Source organism: Pelophylax lessonae (assembly GCF_965119305.1).
Source record: "Pelophylax lessonae genome assembly, chromosome: 2".
In the NCBI taxonomy this organism is placed as follows: domain Eukaryota; kingdom Metazoa; phylum Chordata; class Amphibia; order Anura; family Ranidae; genus Pelophylax; species Pelophylax lessonae.
In genome coordinates this window covers 671,855,686-671,872,004 of record NC_138769.1, presented here as the reverse complement: position 1 = coordinate 671,872,004, position 16,319 = coordinate 671,855,686, and the positions used below count along the sequence as shown (strand labels likewise).

Sequence of the window (16,319 nt, the reverse complement as noted above, 5' to 3'; positions counted from 1 at the left end):
TTAAGTCACCAGGTTGGATAATCTAGTAATAATGTTGCACAGCACAGGGGCTCTGCAGCACTGGGTCTCTGATTTGCATGTTCTCCTTGTGCTTACACAATTTAAAGACATGCTGGTAGAAAAAGCCCAAGGTTCAGTGTTGGGACCCTTACTTTTTAATACCTTTTATAAATGATATAGGGTCTGGGATTAAAAGAATAATTTCAGTGTTTGCAGATGACGCCAAGCTATGCAGTGGAATAACTTCCTTACAGGATGTCTCCAACTTACAAGCCATTTTCCAGTTTCCAGTTTCATTGGGCAGCTATGTGGCAAATGAGGTTCAATGTTGATAAATGTAAAGTTATACACTTGGGCGCTTAGAACATGCATGCAGCATACATACTAGGAGGAAGTACAACTGGGGGAGTCAATGGTGGAGAAGGATCTGGGTGTTCTGGTAGATCATAGGCTTAATAACAGCATGCAATGCCAAGCTGTGGTTTCCAAAGCAAGCAAAATCTTTTTTTGTATTAAGAGTGGTATGGACTGCAGAGAGATATATTATATTGCCGCTGTACAAATCATTAGTAAGACCTCATGTCATGTTATGCAGTTCGGTTTTGGCACCAGTTCACAAAAAGGATATTAGGGGACTGGAGAAAGTGCAGAGAAGAGCAACCAAACTGATACAAGTCATGGATGAGCTCAGCTATGAGAAAAGATTAGAGGAACTGAATTTATTCTCATTTGAGGAGATAAAGGGGGGATATGATCAACATGTATAAATACATAAGGGGTCCATATAGTGAACTTGGTGTTAAGTTATTCACTTTAAGAGGCACTCTTAACGTCTAGAGGAAAATAGATTAAGCCTTCAAAAAAACAGAAAGATTTCTTCACAGTAAGAGCTGGGAAAATATGGAATAGACTCCCTCAAGAGATGGTTCTGGCCAACTCAGTAGATTGTTTTAGGCCCCTTTCACACTTAGACCGCATTCACATTGATCCGACTTGGACCGCGACTTGTCAGCCTGACAAGTCACGATCCGTCACGCTCCCATAGTGTAGTACAGGAGCCGTTCTAATAGGAGTGACACAAGTCGCTCCGACTTAGAAAAAGGGTCCTGTACTACTTCGGGGCGACCTGGAGGCGACTTGCATAGACATTCATTTTATGAAGTCCGTGCAAGCCGCGCCGAAGTCGCGCTGCACGCGACTTCACAGGTCGCTCTGCACGCGACTTCACAGGTCGCGCTGCACGCGACTTCACAGGTCGCCCCCTAAGTCGGAGCGACCTTGTGTGAACCGGCACTTATTTGACGCGATTTTACAGCAATTTTGACGCGATTTTGAAAGCAATGCCTATGGCTATATACCTCAAAACGCATTAAAATCAGCCCAAAGTAGTGCAGGAACTACTTTGAAGTCAGTGCGACTTTAAAACGCACAGATATGAATGGGGCTTATTGAAAATAATGGGAAACGACTTGTAATGCAATTTTGCGGTCCAAAATCGCGGGACAAGTCGCACAAGTGTGAAAGGGGGCTTAAGAAAGGCATGAATTCTTTCCTAAATGTACATAATATAACTGGGTACTAATATTTATAGGTAAGGTTAATCCAGGGAATATCCGATTGCCTCTCGGGAATTGAGGAAGGAATTTCTTTCCCCCACTGGAGCAAATTGGATCATGCTTTATTGGAGGTTTTTTTTGCATTTCTCTGGATCAACTTTGGGTATAGGATTATGTTTATATACTGTAGGATTGTGTAGATGTGGGTTTTCTATTTGTGTGTGTTTTTGTTTTTTTCCTCTGTGGATTAAACTGGATGAACTTGTGTATTTTTTCAACCAGATTAACTATGTAACTATCTCTCTCTGTTTTTCAAGGAACTCAGATTCGCCATCCAGTACTTTATCAGTAGGTACCTCTGCATGGTCTAAGAGACAAGAGCTAGCTCAAAAATTGGCCTTTGAAGGAGTTTATCAGGAGAAGGCTGTCATCCAGTTTGATAGCGATCAGCTTTACTTCCAGAACAAATTAGAGGAGGCACAGCGCCTTCTAGAGGAGCAACATCTCAATAACATACAGGTACCGGAAAACATTTACTCACTACTTATTACAAATCTGAAAACCGTGCTCAGAACTGCCATTATCCTTTTGTATGAGACACTTCCCCATCCCCCCTGATACAGAAAGATATTTTAAAGGATACCTGTACTGAGCAAAATCTAGAAGCTGCCATTTTTAAAGATGCTGGTTGCCTCCCTATTTTGTCTTCAATTCTTTTAACCATCTAGATCACATGTGTCAAACACAAGGCCCACGGGCCGAATCCAGGCTATTTCATGTGGCCCTCACACCTCTCCTGTCCCTGCGGCACTCTCCCCGTCCCTGCCCCACCTTGTCTCAGCAGTTAGCAGCAGAAAGGAGGACAGAACAACTCCGCCAGGACCTGCGCCTCTCTCTACAGCCGTAGCACCCCCTCGTCTCCGCCTTCCTAGTCTCAGCATTTATCAGACTCCAGCCCTCCTCTGCTCATCCTTTAGACTTTGCACTTTCTGCTTCCCAGCTCTGTCCCCTGCTTCTTCCCTGAAGCAGCACATAGTAAGGGGGATATGCAGTGATGTAAGGGACAGTGGGGGAATCTTGACTTCTCATATGAGGGGGGGCTCTTGACATCTGATGTAAAGGAAGTTGGGGTGCATTGGTCATCTATTCTTACAGATAGAACCAGTTGACCATAATTCTCATGTGGCCCGCAATTCAATTGAGTTTGACACCCCTGATCTAGAACAAACATGCAAATAGTAAAGTCAGGCCTACTGCGTGCACACTGAACACGGGGGGTCAATACCTGGGCACTGCCGCCATTCAGAAAAGGCTTTGTGTTTTTTTTTCAGTGAATACAAGATGTTCTCTGATTAAAAGAGGTTGAGGTTGTGACTTCATCCACCCCTCCTCGCCATCTCTTCCAGTCAGAGAGCATACTGGGGGGGGGGCGCATTTAATAAAATTGAAGAGTGCAGAATCTGGTGCAGCTCTTCAAAGAAACCAATCAGCTTCCAGATGTTATTGTCAAAGCTTAATTGAACACACTGAAGTTAGAAGCTGATTGGCTACCATGCACAGCTGCACCAGATTCTGAGTGCTTTAGTTTTAGTAAATCTTCCCTTTGTATTAATTTAAAAATAACAAGGCATTCTCTGAATGGCGGTGGTGTTTAGCAAGCAACTCCCTGTGTTCATTGTGCAGAAGGGAAGCTGCTGGAGCAGCAACTAAAAGATCAAGGCTATCATAGTGTGGGCTAGCATAGGCTTCATGGGTTACTACTCAAGGCTATCATAGTATGGGCTAGCATAGGCTTCATGGGTTACTACTCAAGGCTATCATAGTATGGGCTAGCATAGGCTTCATGGGCTACTACTCAAGGCTATCATAGTATGGGCTAACATAGGCTTCATGGGTTACTACTCAAGGCTATCATAGTATGGGCTAGCATAGGCTTCATGGGTTACTACTCAAGGCTATCATAGTATGGGCTAACATAGGCTTCATGGGTTACTACTCAAGGCTATCATAGTATGGGCTAGCATAGGCTTCATGGGCTACTACTCAAGGCTATCATAGTATGGGCTAGCATAGGCTTCATGGGCTACTACAGTAATTTTCAGCATACCCTGTGGTCCTCTTGATATCAGCTATGCATATTTGCATTGAGCCATGTTAGACCACTGTAATTTTGCAAAAAGGATCATTCCCGGAGTTCCACTTTAAAGCGGAGTTCCAGGCAAAAATACAACTAGGTTTTAAAAGACCACCCCACCAAACTCCCCTCCTCGTTTTTGGATATATATATTTTTTTCTATTTGTTTTGTACCTTTTCTGGAGTACAAAGGTGTACTTCCATCCTAAACCCGCTGCGGCAAGGTACGACATTTCCCCATCTGAGTCGGCCCCTCCTCCCCCCCCCCCCCATTCCCTCTGCCTTCTGGGACCTGTGTGTGTCCCAGAAGACAACGGGGCCATTCAGAAAGCGCAGTGCAACTCATGCATGCGCAGTAGGAAACTGGCTGTGAAGCTTGAAGGCTTCACTGCCAGTTTCCCTTAGTTGCAATGGCGGTACCTGCACCCGAGCTGATGGACAATGGCTTCGGGGCCGACTTCGTGGGATCCCTGGACAGCTAAGTGTCCTTATATAAAAAGTCAGCAGCTACGGTATTTGTAAAACAAAATAGTGTTTATAACACCTTGCTCCTGCACTCAGAATCCAAGCTCCACTCTTTCCACGGGACTCACACTTGGCATCTCAAATGGCTATGGTCTTTCTGCCCTACAGGACTGTGGTAGTCCAACAGGTACTGCAAACAAAGAAAAAAAAAAGGGCGCACCAACCTAGCACATTATCCTCAATGTAGGCTTTATTAATAAAACATAAAAATGACTACTCACAAACATGGATGTATATCAGTCATATCAAAACCACTTGTGTGGATATCAGGAGCAGTCCATACAAAAGTCCACCGTCCTTGACGGACGACGGCTGACGCGTTTCGAGGCTTCGCCTTCTTCCTCAGAGCCACCAAGGCGAAGAGGTGAAGCCCCGAAACGAGTCAGCCGTCGTCCGTCAAGGATAATGGACTTTAGTATGGACTGCTCCTGACATCCACACAAGTGGTTTTGATATGACTGATATACATCCATGTTTGTGAGTAGTCATTTTTATGTTTTATTAATAAAGCCTACATTGAGGATAATGCACTAGGTCGCTACGGTATTTGTAGCTGCTGACTTTTACTTTTTTTTTTTTTTGAGGCTGGAACTCCGCTTTTAAGTATTTACATTGTTCCGTTATAATGAGACCTTTCCTGGGAAACTTTAGGATAGAAGCAGGGTTGCTTTCATTGCAAAAAAGAGGATGCTTTTCAATTTATAATAGTAATACAGTTTATGCTAACATTGAGTGAAATAAACATTTCAGTGCAAGATCCACTCTTAACTCTGGAGTTACTTAATTCAGATCTTACATAACCGAAGTAGCTTATGATTTTTTTTTTACAGGCACCTAAATTTCAACACATTGCTTCCTCAGATATTTTTTATAGTTTAAATGTCATGTGTGTGTCGTAAATAATTTTGTATTATGAGTGCTTCAAGCCATTAGTCATTCCTGTAGACTGTAATGAGTAGTGCGATTAATCTCATGTTAGGTGATATAATCCATCGTGTGTGATATATTACAGCATGACCATTCACCAGTTTCATTTGGGTAATTTGAAAATTAGTGTTAAAATGTTTCATTTATTTTATAAAACTGATTTTTTTCAACCTGTGAATATTTGTAAAATATACAATGTAGCACTTGCTCTGAAAGGTAGAGACCCCTGTTTTAGTCTATTCCCAGAATCACTTTGTACACAGAGGGCATAGATTCCCTTTTCATCCTGTTCTGGTCTATAGTTTATTTATTGAGCCCCTCCATAACCTGGGCTTTAAATTAAGTTCTCTGAATTTTCTGCTAGAATTTTTGAAACTGAAATGCTGATTTGTCTATTGTCTGTGTCCTTTATTTTATTCGTTTATTACTAATAAGCAAGCAGTCACCTCTGTGCAGTTTCATTTTTTACCACTAGATGTCATCAAAGCTCTTGTTAAAAGGGAAAACCAGCCCAAAATGGCAAAGATAAAGATTTTCCCAGTCCAAAATTAGTAATGTATTCTGAAAGCGCCCATGCAAGGGAAAGTTGTTTTTGCTGCAGCTGGTTGTCTGTCCAGTTTTAAACCAACAACCAATTTTTCTGTGTATAGATTAAAAATGGAGCCTGCCGATGACTAGTATGTGTGATCTGTTGTTGATATGGTCATGCGCAGTTTGTATACAATCAGATGTTTCATGTATACATTCATTGTGCAATAGTCTATATTGAATGCTACACTCAGAATCCGCATTGCCCACTTCTAGGGGACTTCTGTTTACTTTTCCCTTGGTAGGAGCTGGGGGACAATAACTACACCTTAGGGACATAGAAACGGCAGCACAGTGGTGTATAGGTTAGCACATTCACCTAGCAGCAAGAGGGTCACTGGTTCGAATCCCAACCATGACACTACCTGCCTGGAGTTTGCATGTTCTCCCTGTGCCTGCGTGGGTTTCCTCCGGGAACTCCGGTTTCCTCCCACACTCCAAAGACATGCTGGTAGGTTAATTGGGTCCTGTATAAAATTGGCCCTACTATGTATGTATGTGGGTTAGGGACCTTAGATACACCATACCGTATGTATGTGGGTTAGGGACCTTAGATTGTAAGCTCCTTGAGGGCAGGGACTGATGTGAATGTGCAATGTATATGTAAAGCACTGCGTAAATTGACAGCGCTATATAAGTACCTGAAATAAATAAATAAATAAAATAGAAACAGGTCATCATAGCAAAGCTGATGATTCAGCAGGGTTATCATCCAAAAGTAAGTAAAGCAGTTGTAAACCCTTACATTTACCAAGTGAAGTGACTGGCCACAGATTATACTCAGAGATTAAACAAATCCTCCTACATAAGTTACATCTGTTTATCTGTACTTTTCTCTTCTCTATAGCCATTTAAACAAATGTTATGAGCTTCCAAAGGCAGGGGGCAGGGATATGACATCACACACTACTTAGTTCAGAGAAGACAGCAGAGTGTAATATGAGACCTAAGTGGAGGGAATGGACACATCCACTTCTACACAGTTTTATAGGGAAACATGCACAGCTGAAGCTGTCAACCACAGGTTGTGTGCTGGAGCCTCCCTCCCCATTCCCCTGGAATCCTTGGAGTGGGAATGACCTGTCTTGTGCACATGGCAGAGGAAGGAGACAACAGATAGAAATCACACTACATGCTTTGGATAGAGGCTAATACACACTATAGAGGGATATGCTTTGTTCATTTGTTCAGAGGTTTACAGCCACTTTAACTACAATGGTGCTTGATGCAATTATATTACATTGCTGTATTAATGAGTCAAAGGAAACCGCACATTGGCCAATAGCTGGAATAACTTTATTGTCAAATCTGAGAATCATGTAAAGGACAATAATTGGTGTGTCAATCTCCATTGTCTAAATTGTTGGCCCTCCTCTGCCCTCTTCCCAGTCATTTTGGAAAGAGTAGAAAAACCAAGCTTTTATTAGATAAGCAGATCCATACGGTAATCATACATCCTGTTTCTAAATCAAAATTTCAAGAGTCTATTTAAAGTGAAGCTAAAAACTTGCTTTGAAAAATTGCTGTGAAATACAAAATTTTGGCATAGTCTTTTTTGCAAAAAAAAAAAAAACTTTACCCCAGACTAATGACATAATAATTTGCTTCTTCTCGTTTATTGTCCGATCAGAAGGGTAGGGAGGGTTCTTGACCAAGCTTTTACAGTGAAGTTTAATCTGATTATATTTTACTATCCCTGGTTCCTCCTTCTCCTTCTTATCACCATGCTAATTAAATTTGTAGATAAAACCTTTACGTTTTATTACATAGCTTATTGTCATTACTTGGCCTCTGTACTGCTCTAAGCAATGCATACAGATCATAGTACGTGCAGGGCCCAGAAGGGTGTTGTACAAAGCTTCCTGAAAACATCCCAGCACCCTGCCTTATTACTGCTCTCAAGAGTTCTTAGCCCAGATGCAAGCAATGTGGGGGCTGTTAAGATGAGTGGGCATATTTCCATACAGACTGCCCTATGTAATACCCACATGTGATGCTGAGCCTCCATGATTAAAAGAGGTGTTCTGGGGGGGGGAGTCCCCCTGTCAGAACACAATAGCTCAGCGGGGGAGATTGCTGTACTAATGTCTAATAGTTAGTACAGTGGCCCTGACCGGAGCTGACAGTTTGTACTAGGTTCAAAGTGCAAGTCTACCCAAACCCTAAAATCCCTGCATCTACAGACATCAACAATCTAACACTAACCTTTCTAGCCCTGTAAAGAAGAAATCAGTATACTTACCTTTTTTTAAGCTAAGCTGATCTGATCTGGTCTCCAGCAGCGGAAGCTCTGCAGAGGACATGGCTGACAATGATTGTGAAATTAATGGAATGGGACGTCACCCATAGACTTACTATGGGGCTTCTGTTGTCAGCTGTGTCCTCTGCACCCGCCTACACAGTGAAACTGCGGCTGACAGCTCAGCGTGGGATTGGGTCGGATCGGCTTCAAAAAAGGTAAGTATACTGATTTCTTCTTTACAGGGCTAGATAGGTTAGTGTTAGACTGTGGATGTCTGTAGATGCAGGGATTTTAGTGTTAGGGTGGACTTATCCTTTAAGGCTGGGAAAGATAGGACTGGATGTCCTCCAAACAAGGTCAAGTTTGTCAAGGTCCATAAAGACATGGATGAGTGAGTTTGGGGTGGAGGAACTTGACTGGCCTGCACAGAGTCCTGACCTCAACCCAATAGAACACCTGTGGGATGAATTCGAGCAGAGACTGTGAGCCAGGCCTTCTCTCCAACATCAGTGCCTGACCTCACAAATGCACTTCTGGAAGAATAGTCAAACCTTTCCATAGACACACTCCTAAACCTTGTGGACAGCCTTCCCAGAAGAGTTGAAGCTGTTATAGCTGCAATGGGTGGGCCAACTCAGTATTAAACCCTATGGACTAAGACTGGGATGCCATTAAAGTTCATGTAAAGGCAGGTGTCCCAATACTTTTGACAATATAGTGAGTCAGGGTCACCCGCACATCAGGACTATTGCGCCATCACTAAGCATGAATCGCACCTCACACACTCCATATAACAATAACTGGTTTGTCCAACATATTGAAACAGAAATATTTCGGGTCTCTATCTGCTGCAACATGTTGTGTCAGGCTGGAGGAATGCAGGGCTCATGTCACTCATGTCTCCCAGACATCTTTCACGCTGCTAACAAATAATGACATTCCTCCCAGTTTCATATTTCCATCTTTACAATCTGTCAGTTAACAGTTACATTGTGAAGTCTTTATTCATGCCACATGTCAGTCTGATGGACATGTACTTTAAGCTTGTTAGCAAGTTAATGCGGACAGAACTGCGTTATCCATCAACAAGTCTGACGTTCCAAACTATTCTCTCTGTTCTTTGTATTCCTCTGTGCCGCAGTGTGGGATCACGCTTTATATATAAAGGAGAAGTGACTATACAACGATTGTACTTTTACCAACATAGCTCCAGTTAACCTTTCCATTGCTCAAGCATGTATTATAGCAGTGCAATCATATCCACCCTGTCCTCTGATTCAGATGTGCTCATCTTTCCCCCAAATATGCACTATAAGCAATTCATCAGCGTAATTACTGATCTGCATTTAGTGACTTTTTGTAGAAAGTCAGTTGCTGAGCCCTCTTCTCCATTTCTAATGAATCCCCCTAGAGCTGATATATGCAGAGAGTAGTGGCTGTCATGGGAAGGCCAGAGGTGTCTGTAACCACTTCTCACCAAACAATGCACCTGTACGTTGGCTTACAGAAGCGGTTGTACCAGGAGGATATGCAGCTCCAGGCATCAACCCTGTACCGTTTTTTAGAGTCAGCGGTTGGCTTTCAGGAGATAACAGCCAATGCGGGCTGCTTGGCCATTATCCCAGCGAGTGGGAGGGGACGTCCCCCCCCCCCCCGCTCTGCCTGGGTCTCCCATCCCACCGGGGGACCTGAGCAAAAAGCCAACACGTCTGGTTGAGAATAGTGGGTAACCAGAAGTGGTTAAGAATAGTTAATGTTAGGCTTTACTGTCACTTTAGGGTTATCAATCTGGTGTTGAGTATTTCAGTGTATAGGGTTAGGTTCAATAGTAGAGTTCTGCTTAGCTGGTAAGTGTTATTTTTATAAACTGGCCAGAGTTCAGCTTTTCCCCAACATTTGGCGACCCCCCCCCCCCCCCAGCCTCAGCTGGTCCTGCATTGTATGTGATGACTTCAACAAGGCAGTGGCTACATTGTCAGAGAAGAGGAGCAGCTTTGTGGGACCAGTCGTGAATACCAGAACTGGCAGAGGTGGAAGCCTAAGGCCCCTTTCACACAGGCGGGCCGTTCAGATCTGCCTGTCAGTTTTTTTGGCGGATCTGAACGGTCACCTCATGCATGTCTATGGGGCATCAGATGTCAGCGGAGACATGTCCCCTGACATCCGATCCGATCCGTCAAATCTGGACGGATGGAAACCCTATTTTCCATCAGTCCAGCGGATCAGATCGGATGGGATTGGATGAGAACGGACCAATGGTCCGTTCCCATCCGATTCCCCCATAGAGATGCATGGGGACCTGACAGCTGGGTCACCGCACACAGCAGGGAGAACAGCTGTCATCCTCCTGCTCAGTGGGGGATCGGCGGATCGATCCCCCGTTGAGATAAACGGAGTCTGTCTGACGGACTCAGTGTGTGAAAGGGGCCTTAAGGAGCAAGGTATAAGGTAAGTATATACTTCAAGGGCGACATTAAGGCCTTTTGCACACGCTTTACAGCGGCTGTTTTTGGCGTCAGATGTTTTTTTCTGCAGCCAATAAACTCCCCAGCATGTTATCCTATGTCTCCATGCACACATAGACTGTAATCAGCAGTTTTTGGCAGGGGTAGTTTTTGGCTGTAAAAAAAAACAAAACAAAAACTAGTGGGTTTTGAGTGGCGTTTTTCAGCTGTAAAAAGGCTCTAGCGTTAATAAATGCTGATAAACGCCAAAGAACTCTGCTAGCTGGTGTTTTTTGACGTTTTTGATTCCATTGCTTTTTTTCAGCCTGGGTTCTGTTTCGAGGTGTCGTTCATGGAACACAGTCTGGGTTCACACTAGTGCGTGCTAAACAGCGCATGTGATTTGCACCAAAAAACGCACCGCTTTCCTGTGCACATCACATGTGATTTCTGTGCGATGTGGATTGAGCCATATATTTTGTATGGCTCAAATTGCATCAAAATTTTGGACCCTTTTTTCTCCACAGCTAATCGCATTGCATGGGTGTGAACACCCATGCAATGCAATTCTGGCAAGTGCACTGCATTTTGCAATCTGTTTCGGGATATCGTTCATGGAAGATGAAGTCCCTGTTGACATTGTGCCGATTTGTAATGTCGAATCGCATGTCAAATCGGAGCCTATTGCCGGCAATGGCACCGGTTCACACTGAGGGTGGGTGGGTTTGAAATCATTCAGCTGAATGCACACGATTTCAAACTCGCATGTCAGTGCGACTTCGGGGATAATTTGACAGACATCTGTACAGGTTCATGCACAGATGTCTATTAAAATCGCCCTAAAGTCGCCAAAAATAGGGCAGAAAAAACTTTTGGGAATCGGTGCGGCGCCGCAAAGTCAGGGTTGCACCAATTCGGACAGTGACGTTACCGGCAATATGCTCTGATTTGGCATGTGATGTGACATGTCAAATCTGCCCGATGTGAACGAGGGCTTAATGTTCCATGAACGACAACCTGAAACAGATTGCAAAATGCAGTGAGTTTGACAGAATCGCATTGCATGGGTGTACACACCCATGCAATGCGATTTTGATGCAGGGAAAAAAGGGTCCACATTTGCACCAAAATGTTGTAGGACACTTTTTTCCCCGCAATCGCGGGGTTGTGATTACCCATGCGATGCAATTCTGGCAAGCATTGCGTTGTGGGAAAGTCGGAGTTACTAAAATAGCAGAGAGGTGATTTTTAGCTAAAAACACCAGAAAATGCTGAAAAATGCCAATGCAAAAAATTTAAAAAAACACTGAAAAACTTACTACAAAGCTACCGGCATTTACATAATGTGCAGTGTGCATGAGATCTTATAAAGCAGTGGTATGGCCATTTATAAAACATATGCAATGTGCTTTTAAGGTGTGCTTAGCTCTCTGCTTTGGATTCAGAACTCCATAGCCAGTGGAGCGCTAATACAATGAATGAATGAGAAGAAAAATAGCCAGTAGGAAAGCCAGTCATATGACCTGAGAACGTCCTGTGACCAGCCTGTCTTCAATCACAGGGTTCTTGCTGTGACACTAAGCAGGGAAAACCGTGACATACCACAGGCTCCACATCATGACCTGCATTTTATGAATGGGCCGCATAGTGCAATCTATGGTGTGGACAAAGCTTAGTGGTGTATAGCAAAACAGCTGGTAGAGCTATCCGCTGTCCATCATAAATCAAGTCACAACTGACCAGCTGTGCATGCAAAACTTTAGGTTTATAACACAGATAAAGCCTAAAAGCCTTTTTCAGCCTGTGAAGTTTTATACGGCTGAAGGAGTTAAAATCCTAGCTGAATAAGGAGGAGTATCCTGGCAATATCCTCTAATTGTGTGTAATTAGAACGCTGTAACAAAAACAGAGTAATAAATAGCGCTGATTTGATTGAAGACATTTTTATTGTTTCGTTCTTCTGCAATAGTTCCATGTTAATAATTCAGCTGGACCGGATCTATCCATTAAAGAAAGCATGTAGTCTTAGAAAAGCTTATGTATATGAAAATGTTAGCAGCTTATCAGAAATAACTTTTTTTTTACAAAATTGGTTGCAGCTTTCAGGGGGAGAGGGGGGAACGGGTACCTGTTTTTGACAGGTACCCTTTCCCAATTCTGGGATACCGCGCCGCGGCACCTTCCCTCAGAAGCTCAGCCCCCTCCTCCGCCGCCAAGCCAGTAGGAACGTGCAGCGTTAAAACGTGCAGAAGTTAAAAACAGGGGTTTAGTTAGCACACATTTGCAAACGCATGTGTAAGCTGCAGGGCCACTTCGCAGCACCCTGTATTACCTGCAGTTCTAACTACTGCCCCCTGGATAGATAGGGGCCAGGTGGGCCTGGAGGTAGCCCAACCCTCCTTAAAGGCACTTGGGGGTACAGTGTATGCCAACCCTCCTTAAAGGCACTTGGGGGCACAGTGTATGCCCAGCTCATAGCACAGTGGCAGCAAAGGCATCCAGTGTGTCCACTCACCAGTATACATCAACATTTTCCATTAGAGTGAACGTGCTTCCACTGTGGAGGCTCTCATAAATTTACAAGAGTTAGGACTGCAGGTAATACAGGGTGCATTGAAGTGGCCCTGCAGCTTACACATGCGTTTGCAAATGTGTGCAAACTAAACCCGTATTTAACGCAGACTGTTAGACAGGTAATTCGGTTGGTGAGCAAACTGGTTGGTGAATTGAGCTGGGAATTTTTTCTGTTTTTGTCTCTAATGCATCGCATCTCCCCCCCAGGCAGTTCACACTGCCCTCTGCGAGCCGCTGTGGGTGTCAATACAAAGTTAATGACACCCCCAGATCAGTTCGCAGATCGCAGAGAAAACTGTGAATTCGGACAGGTATCGGAACAAATGGGTGTGAACACCCATGTGATCCGATTCCAGTGCGGGGAAAAAAAGCATTTTCGTGTGAATGGGATGCAAGTTCAGCCATACATACTGTATGGCTGAATTTGCATCGCACAGACATCGCATGTGATCTGCACAGCAATGCTGTGTGAATCACATGCAAAGTCTGTGTTCGCAATAGTGTGAACCCAGGTTTATACTTATATCATTATATGTCCATCCCCAAATTATCATTCCTTGACCACTCTGTATTTAGTTAAGGATCTATCCACGCTTAAAGATCCATCAGGTGCTAGGGTGAAAGGGACCAGGCCAGGCGCCACTAACCATGGTTCCCACATTTCTTGGAGTTTATTTAATTGTCCTCTGTTCCGGTACACTTGCCATTCTTTTAATAAGGCATCACTAACCTGTATCCACCATTCCTCGTGTGTGGCAGTTCCAGGGGATATCCACTTTAATGCAATCGATTTTCATTCTATGAATAACGTCCTATTAACCACTTGCCTTCTGTGCACTTAAACACCCTTCCCATCCAGGCCAATTTTCAGCTTTCAGCGCTCGCACACTTTGAATGACAATTGCGCGGTCATGCTACACTGTACCCATATGAAATTTTTATCATTTTTTCACACAAACAGAGCTTTCTTTTGGCGGTATGTAATCACCTCTGGGTTTTTTATTTTTTACAAAAAAAAAGAAAAAAGACAGAAAATTTTGAAAAAAAAAAAGTTTTTCTTATTTTCTGCGAGTAAATTTTGAAAATAAATTTTTCTCCCTCACTGATGTGCACTGATGAGGCTGCACTGATGGGCACTGATAGGCTGCACTGATGGGCACTGATGAGGTGGCACTTATGGGCACTGATGAGGTGGCACTTATGGGCACTGATGAGGAGGTACTAATATGCCGCACTGATGAGCACTGATAGGCGGCACTGAGAGGTGGCACTGCTGGGCACTGAGAGGTGGCACTGCTGGGCACTGAGAGGTGGCACTGCTGGGCACTGAGAGGCGGCACTGACGGGCGGCACTGATGGGCACTGATAGGCGAAAACTGATGGGCACTGGCGGATGGCACTGATGGACACTGACGGGTGGCACTGATGAGCACTGATGGGCAGCACCATCAGTGCCCACACTCAGTGCCCATAGTGCTGCCAGTCAGTGCCTAGATGAGCAGGCACTGATGGGCACTGACTGGCAGCACTATGGGCACTGATTGTGGGCATTGTTAGGGGCACTGATGGTGGGCACTGTGGGCACTGATGGGGGGGGCAATGTGTGTAGTTTTTTTACCTTCAGTAATCAGGGCACTGGTGATCAGTGCCCTGATTACATTGCTGTGTGTCCCCAGCGGCTGTCGGCTCCCCCTCCTTCCTCACACTGCAGTGTCTGTGTGAGGAAGGAGCGCCGGCGATGAGAGATGATCTCATATGTTTACATATGAGATCATCTCTCATTGGACGGTTTGATCACGTGGTGAATGGCCGCTGTGATTGGCCATTCACCACGATCTGTGATCGGCCGTGTCCAAGGGACACGGCCGACACAGATTCTCCCCGATGCGCGATCGCGGGAGCGCGCGGGGGGCGTGTCACTGGAGGCCTCCCGAAAATTCAAGTCCGCGCTGCAGCTGTATATAGGCTGTAGCGTGGATGTGAGGGGGTTAATAGGTATTCTAACTGCTGGTGCATATACTGTATTTCCTTTTCTAAATACCCCAATAAGCATATCTTAGGATCTAATTCAGTATTTTTCAACCTTATGTCAGTCAAGGCACCCCTTAAAATTATAGACGGTCTTGAGGCACCCTTTAAAATTATAGACAATCTCGAGGCACCCTTTAAAATTATAGACAATCTCGAGGCACCCTTTAAAATTATGGACAGTCTCGAGAAACCCCAGTCTAAAATGTAAAAAACTATTCTAATAGTTTTACATAATTCTGCAACATCCACACAAGTAGGACAAATGGTAGAGGTGATTTTTTTTTCTTCCAAAGCAAATACACTTTTGCACACTGGTACTGACTAGTATTCCAATGTTTCTCTTCTCCGTCAATTTCTCTCCATCAGTAAGCTAATGTGACCCCAGTGCTGAGGGAGAGAGGCAGAGGAGGGTCAAACAAGGATCCTGTGGAGGCAACTGACATCCTCCTTATCAACTGATGACATCATTGGCTGTTAGGATGTCAGTGTCTAGAAAGTCGTAATGGTGCCCAAGGAAACCTGTGGCTTTGTGTAACTAAAAAGCAAGCTTCATTCACCGGCTGGCTTGTATATATGTAATTTTTGATCAATTCTTAGGCATTTTGCCAAGGCACCCCTAAAAAAGCCACAAGGCACACCAGGGTGCCTGAGCACCCTGGTTGAAAAAGTTTGGGGCATTTCCATAGCATATATAATAAATCTGCAGGCGATCTTGAACACCTCGGGCATTCTGATGTATTTTGCCTACCCCATTGATACAATTTAGTTGGAGTCCTATATGCTGACTACTAACTTGATATCAGCTGAGGATATCTCTACCCGGGACTCGGGATCTGCCTGACCCTGTGTGCAATCCTATGATTTGTGATTACACATGTGCATGGAAACATGCAAGCAGGTAAAGTACTGTAAAGGACATTGCAGTAAGGGCTCTTTCACACTAGGAGTCCGTCGGACGGACTCCGTTTATCTCAGCGGGGGATTCTTTGCAGAATTGTTTCACATTGGAGGATTTTCAAGCATGAATAAGTTTAAGGTCATGCCACAGCATCTCAATCGGATTTAAGTCCACACTTTGACTAGTCCACTCCAAAATCCTAGCTCCTGCATAACTCAAGTGTGCTTGAGGTCACAAACCGATCACAAAATAAAAAATCAGGAAGGGGACAAACACCTTTTCTCAGTATAAAAAAATGGCCCAGGGAGAAAGTGCTTGATTGGGTGCGAGGGGCTGAGCCTGGAGTTGGGCTTAACTTTTTTTTAAATAATTATTAGAACACAAGGTACTTAAAATGGTA

The 16,319-nt window shown here is 44.1% G+C and overlaps 1 protein-coding gene across 1 annotated transcript in view; it reads left to right on the top strand.

The window, feature by feature from the left end:
- The window catches only part of CEP126 (centrosomal protein 126), a 138,536-nt gene that overhangs the window by 84,922 nt on the left and 37,295 nt on the right, over nucleotides 1-16,319 (top strand). The window contains exon 5 of the mRNA XM_082245594.1: nucleotides 1,874-2,075. Within this exon, the coding sequence (XP_082101720.1) occupies nucleotides 1,874-2,075 (202 nt within the window). The remainder of the gene's footprint in view (nucleotides 1-1,873; nucleotides 2,076-16,319) is intronic.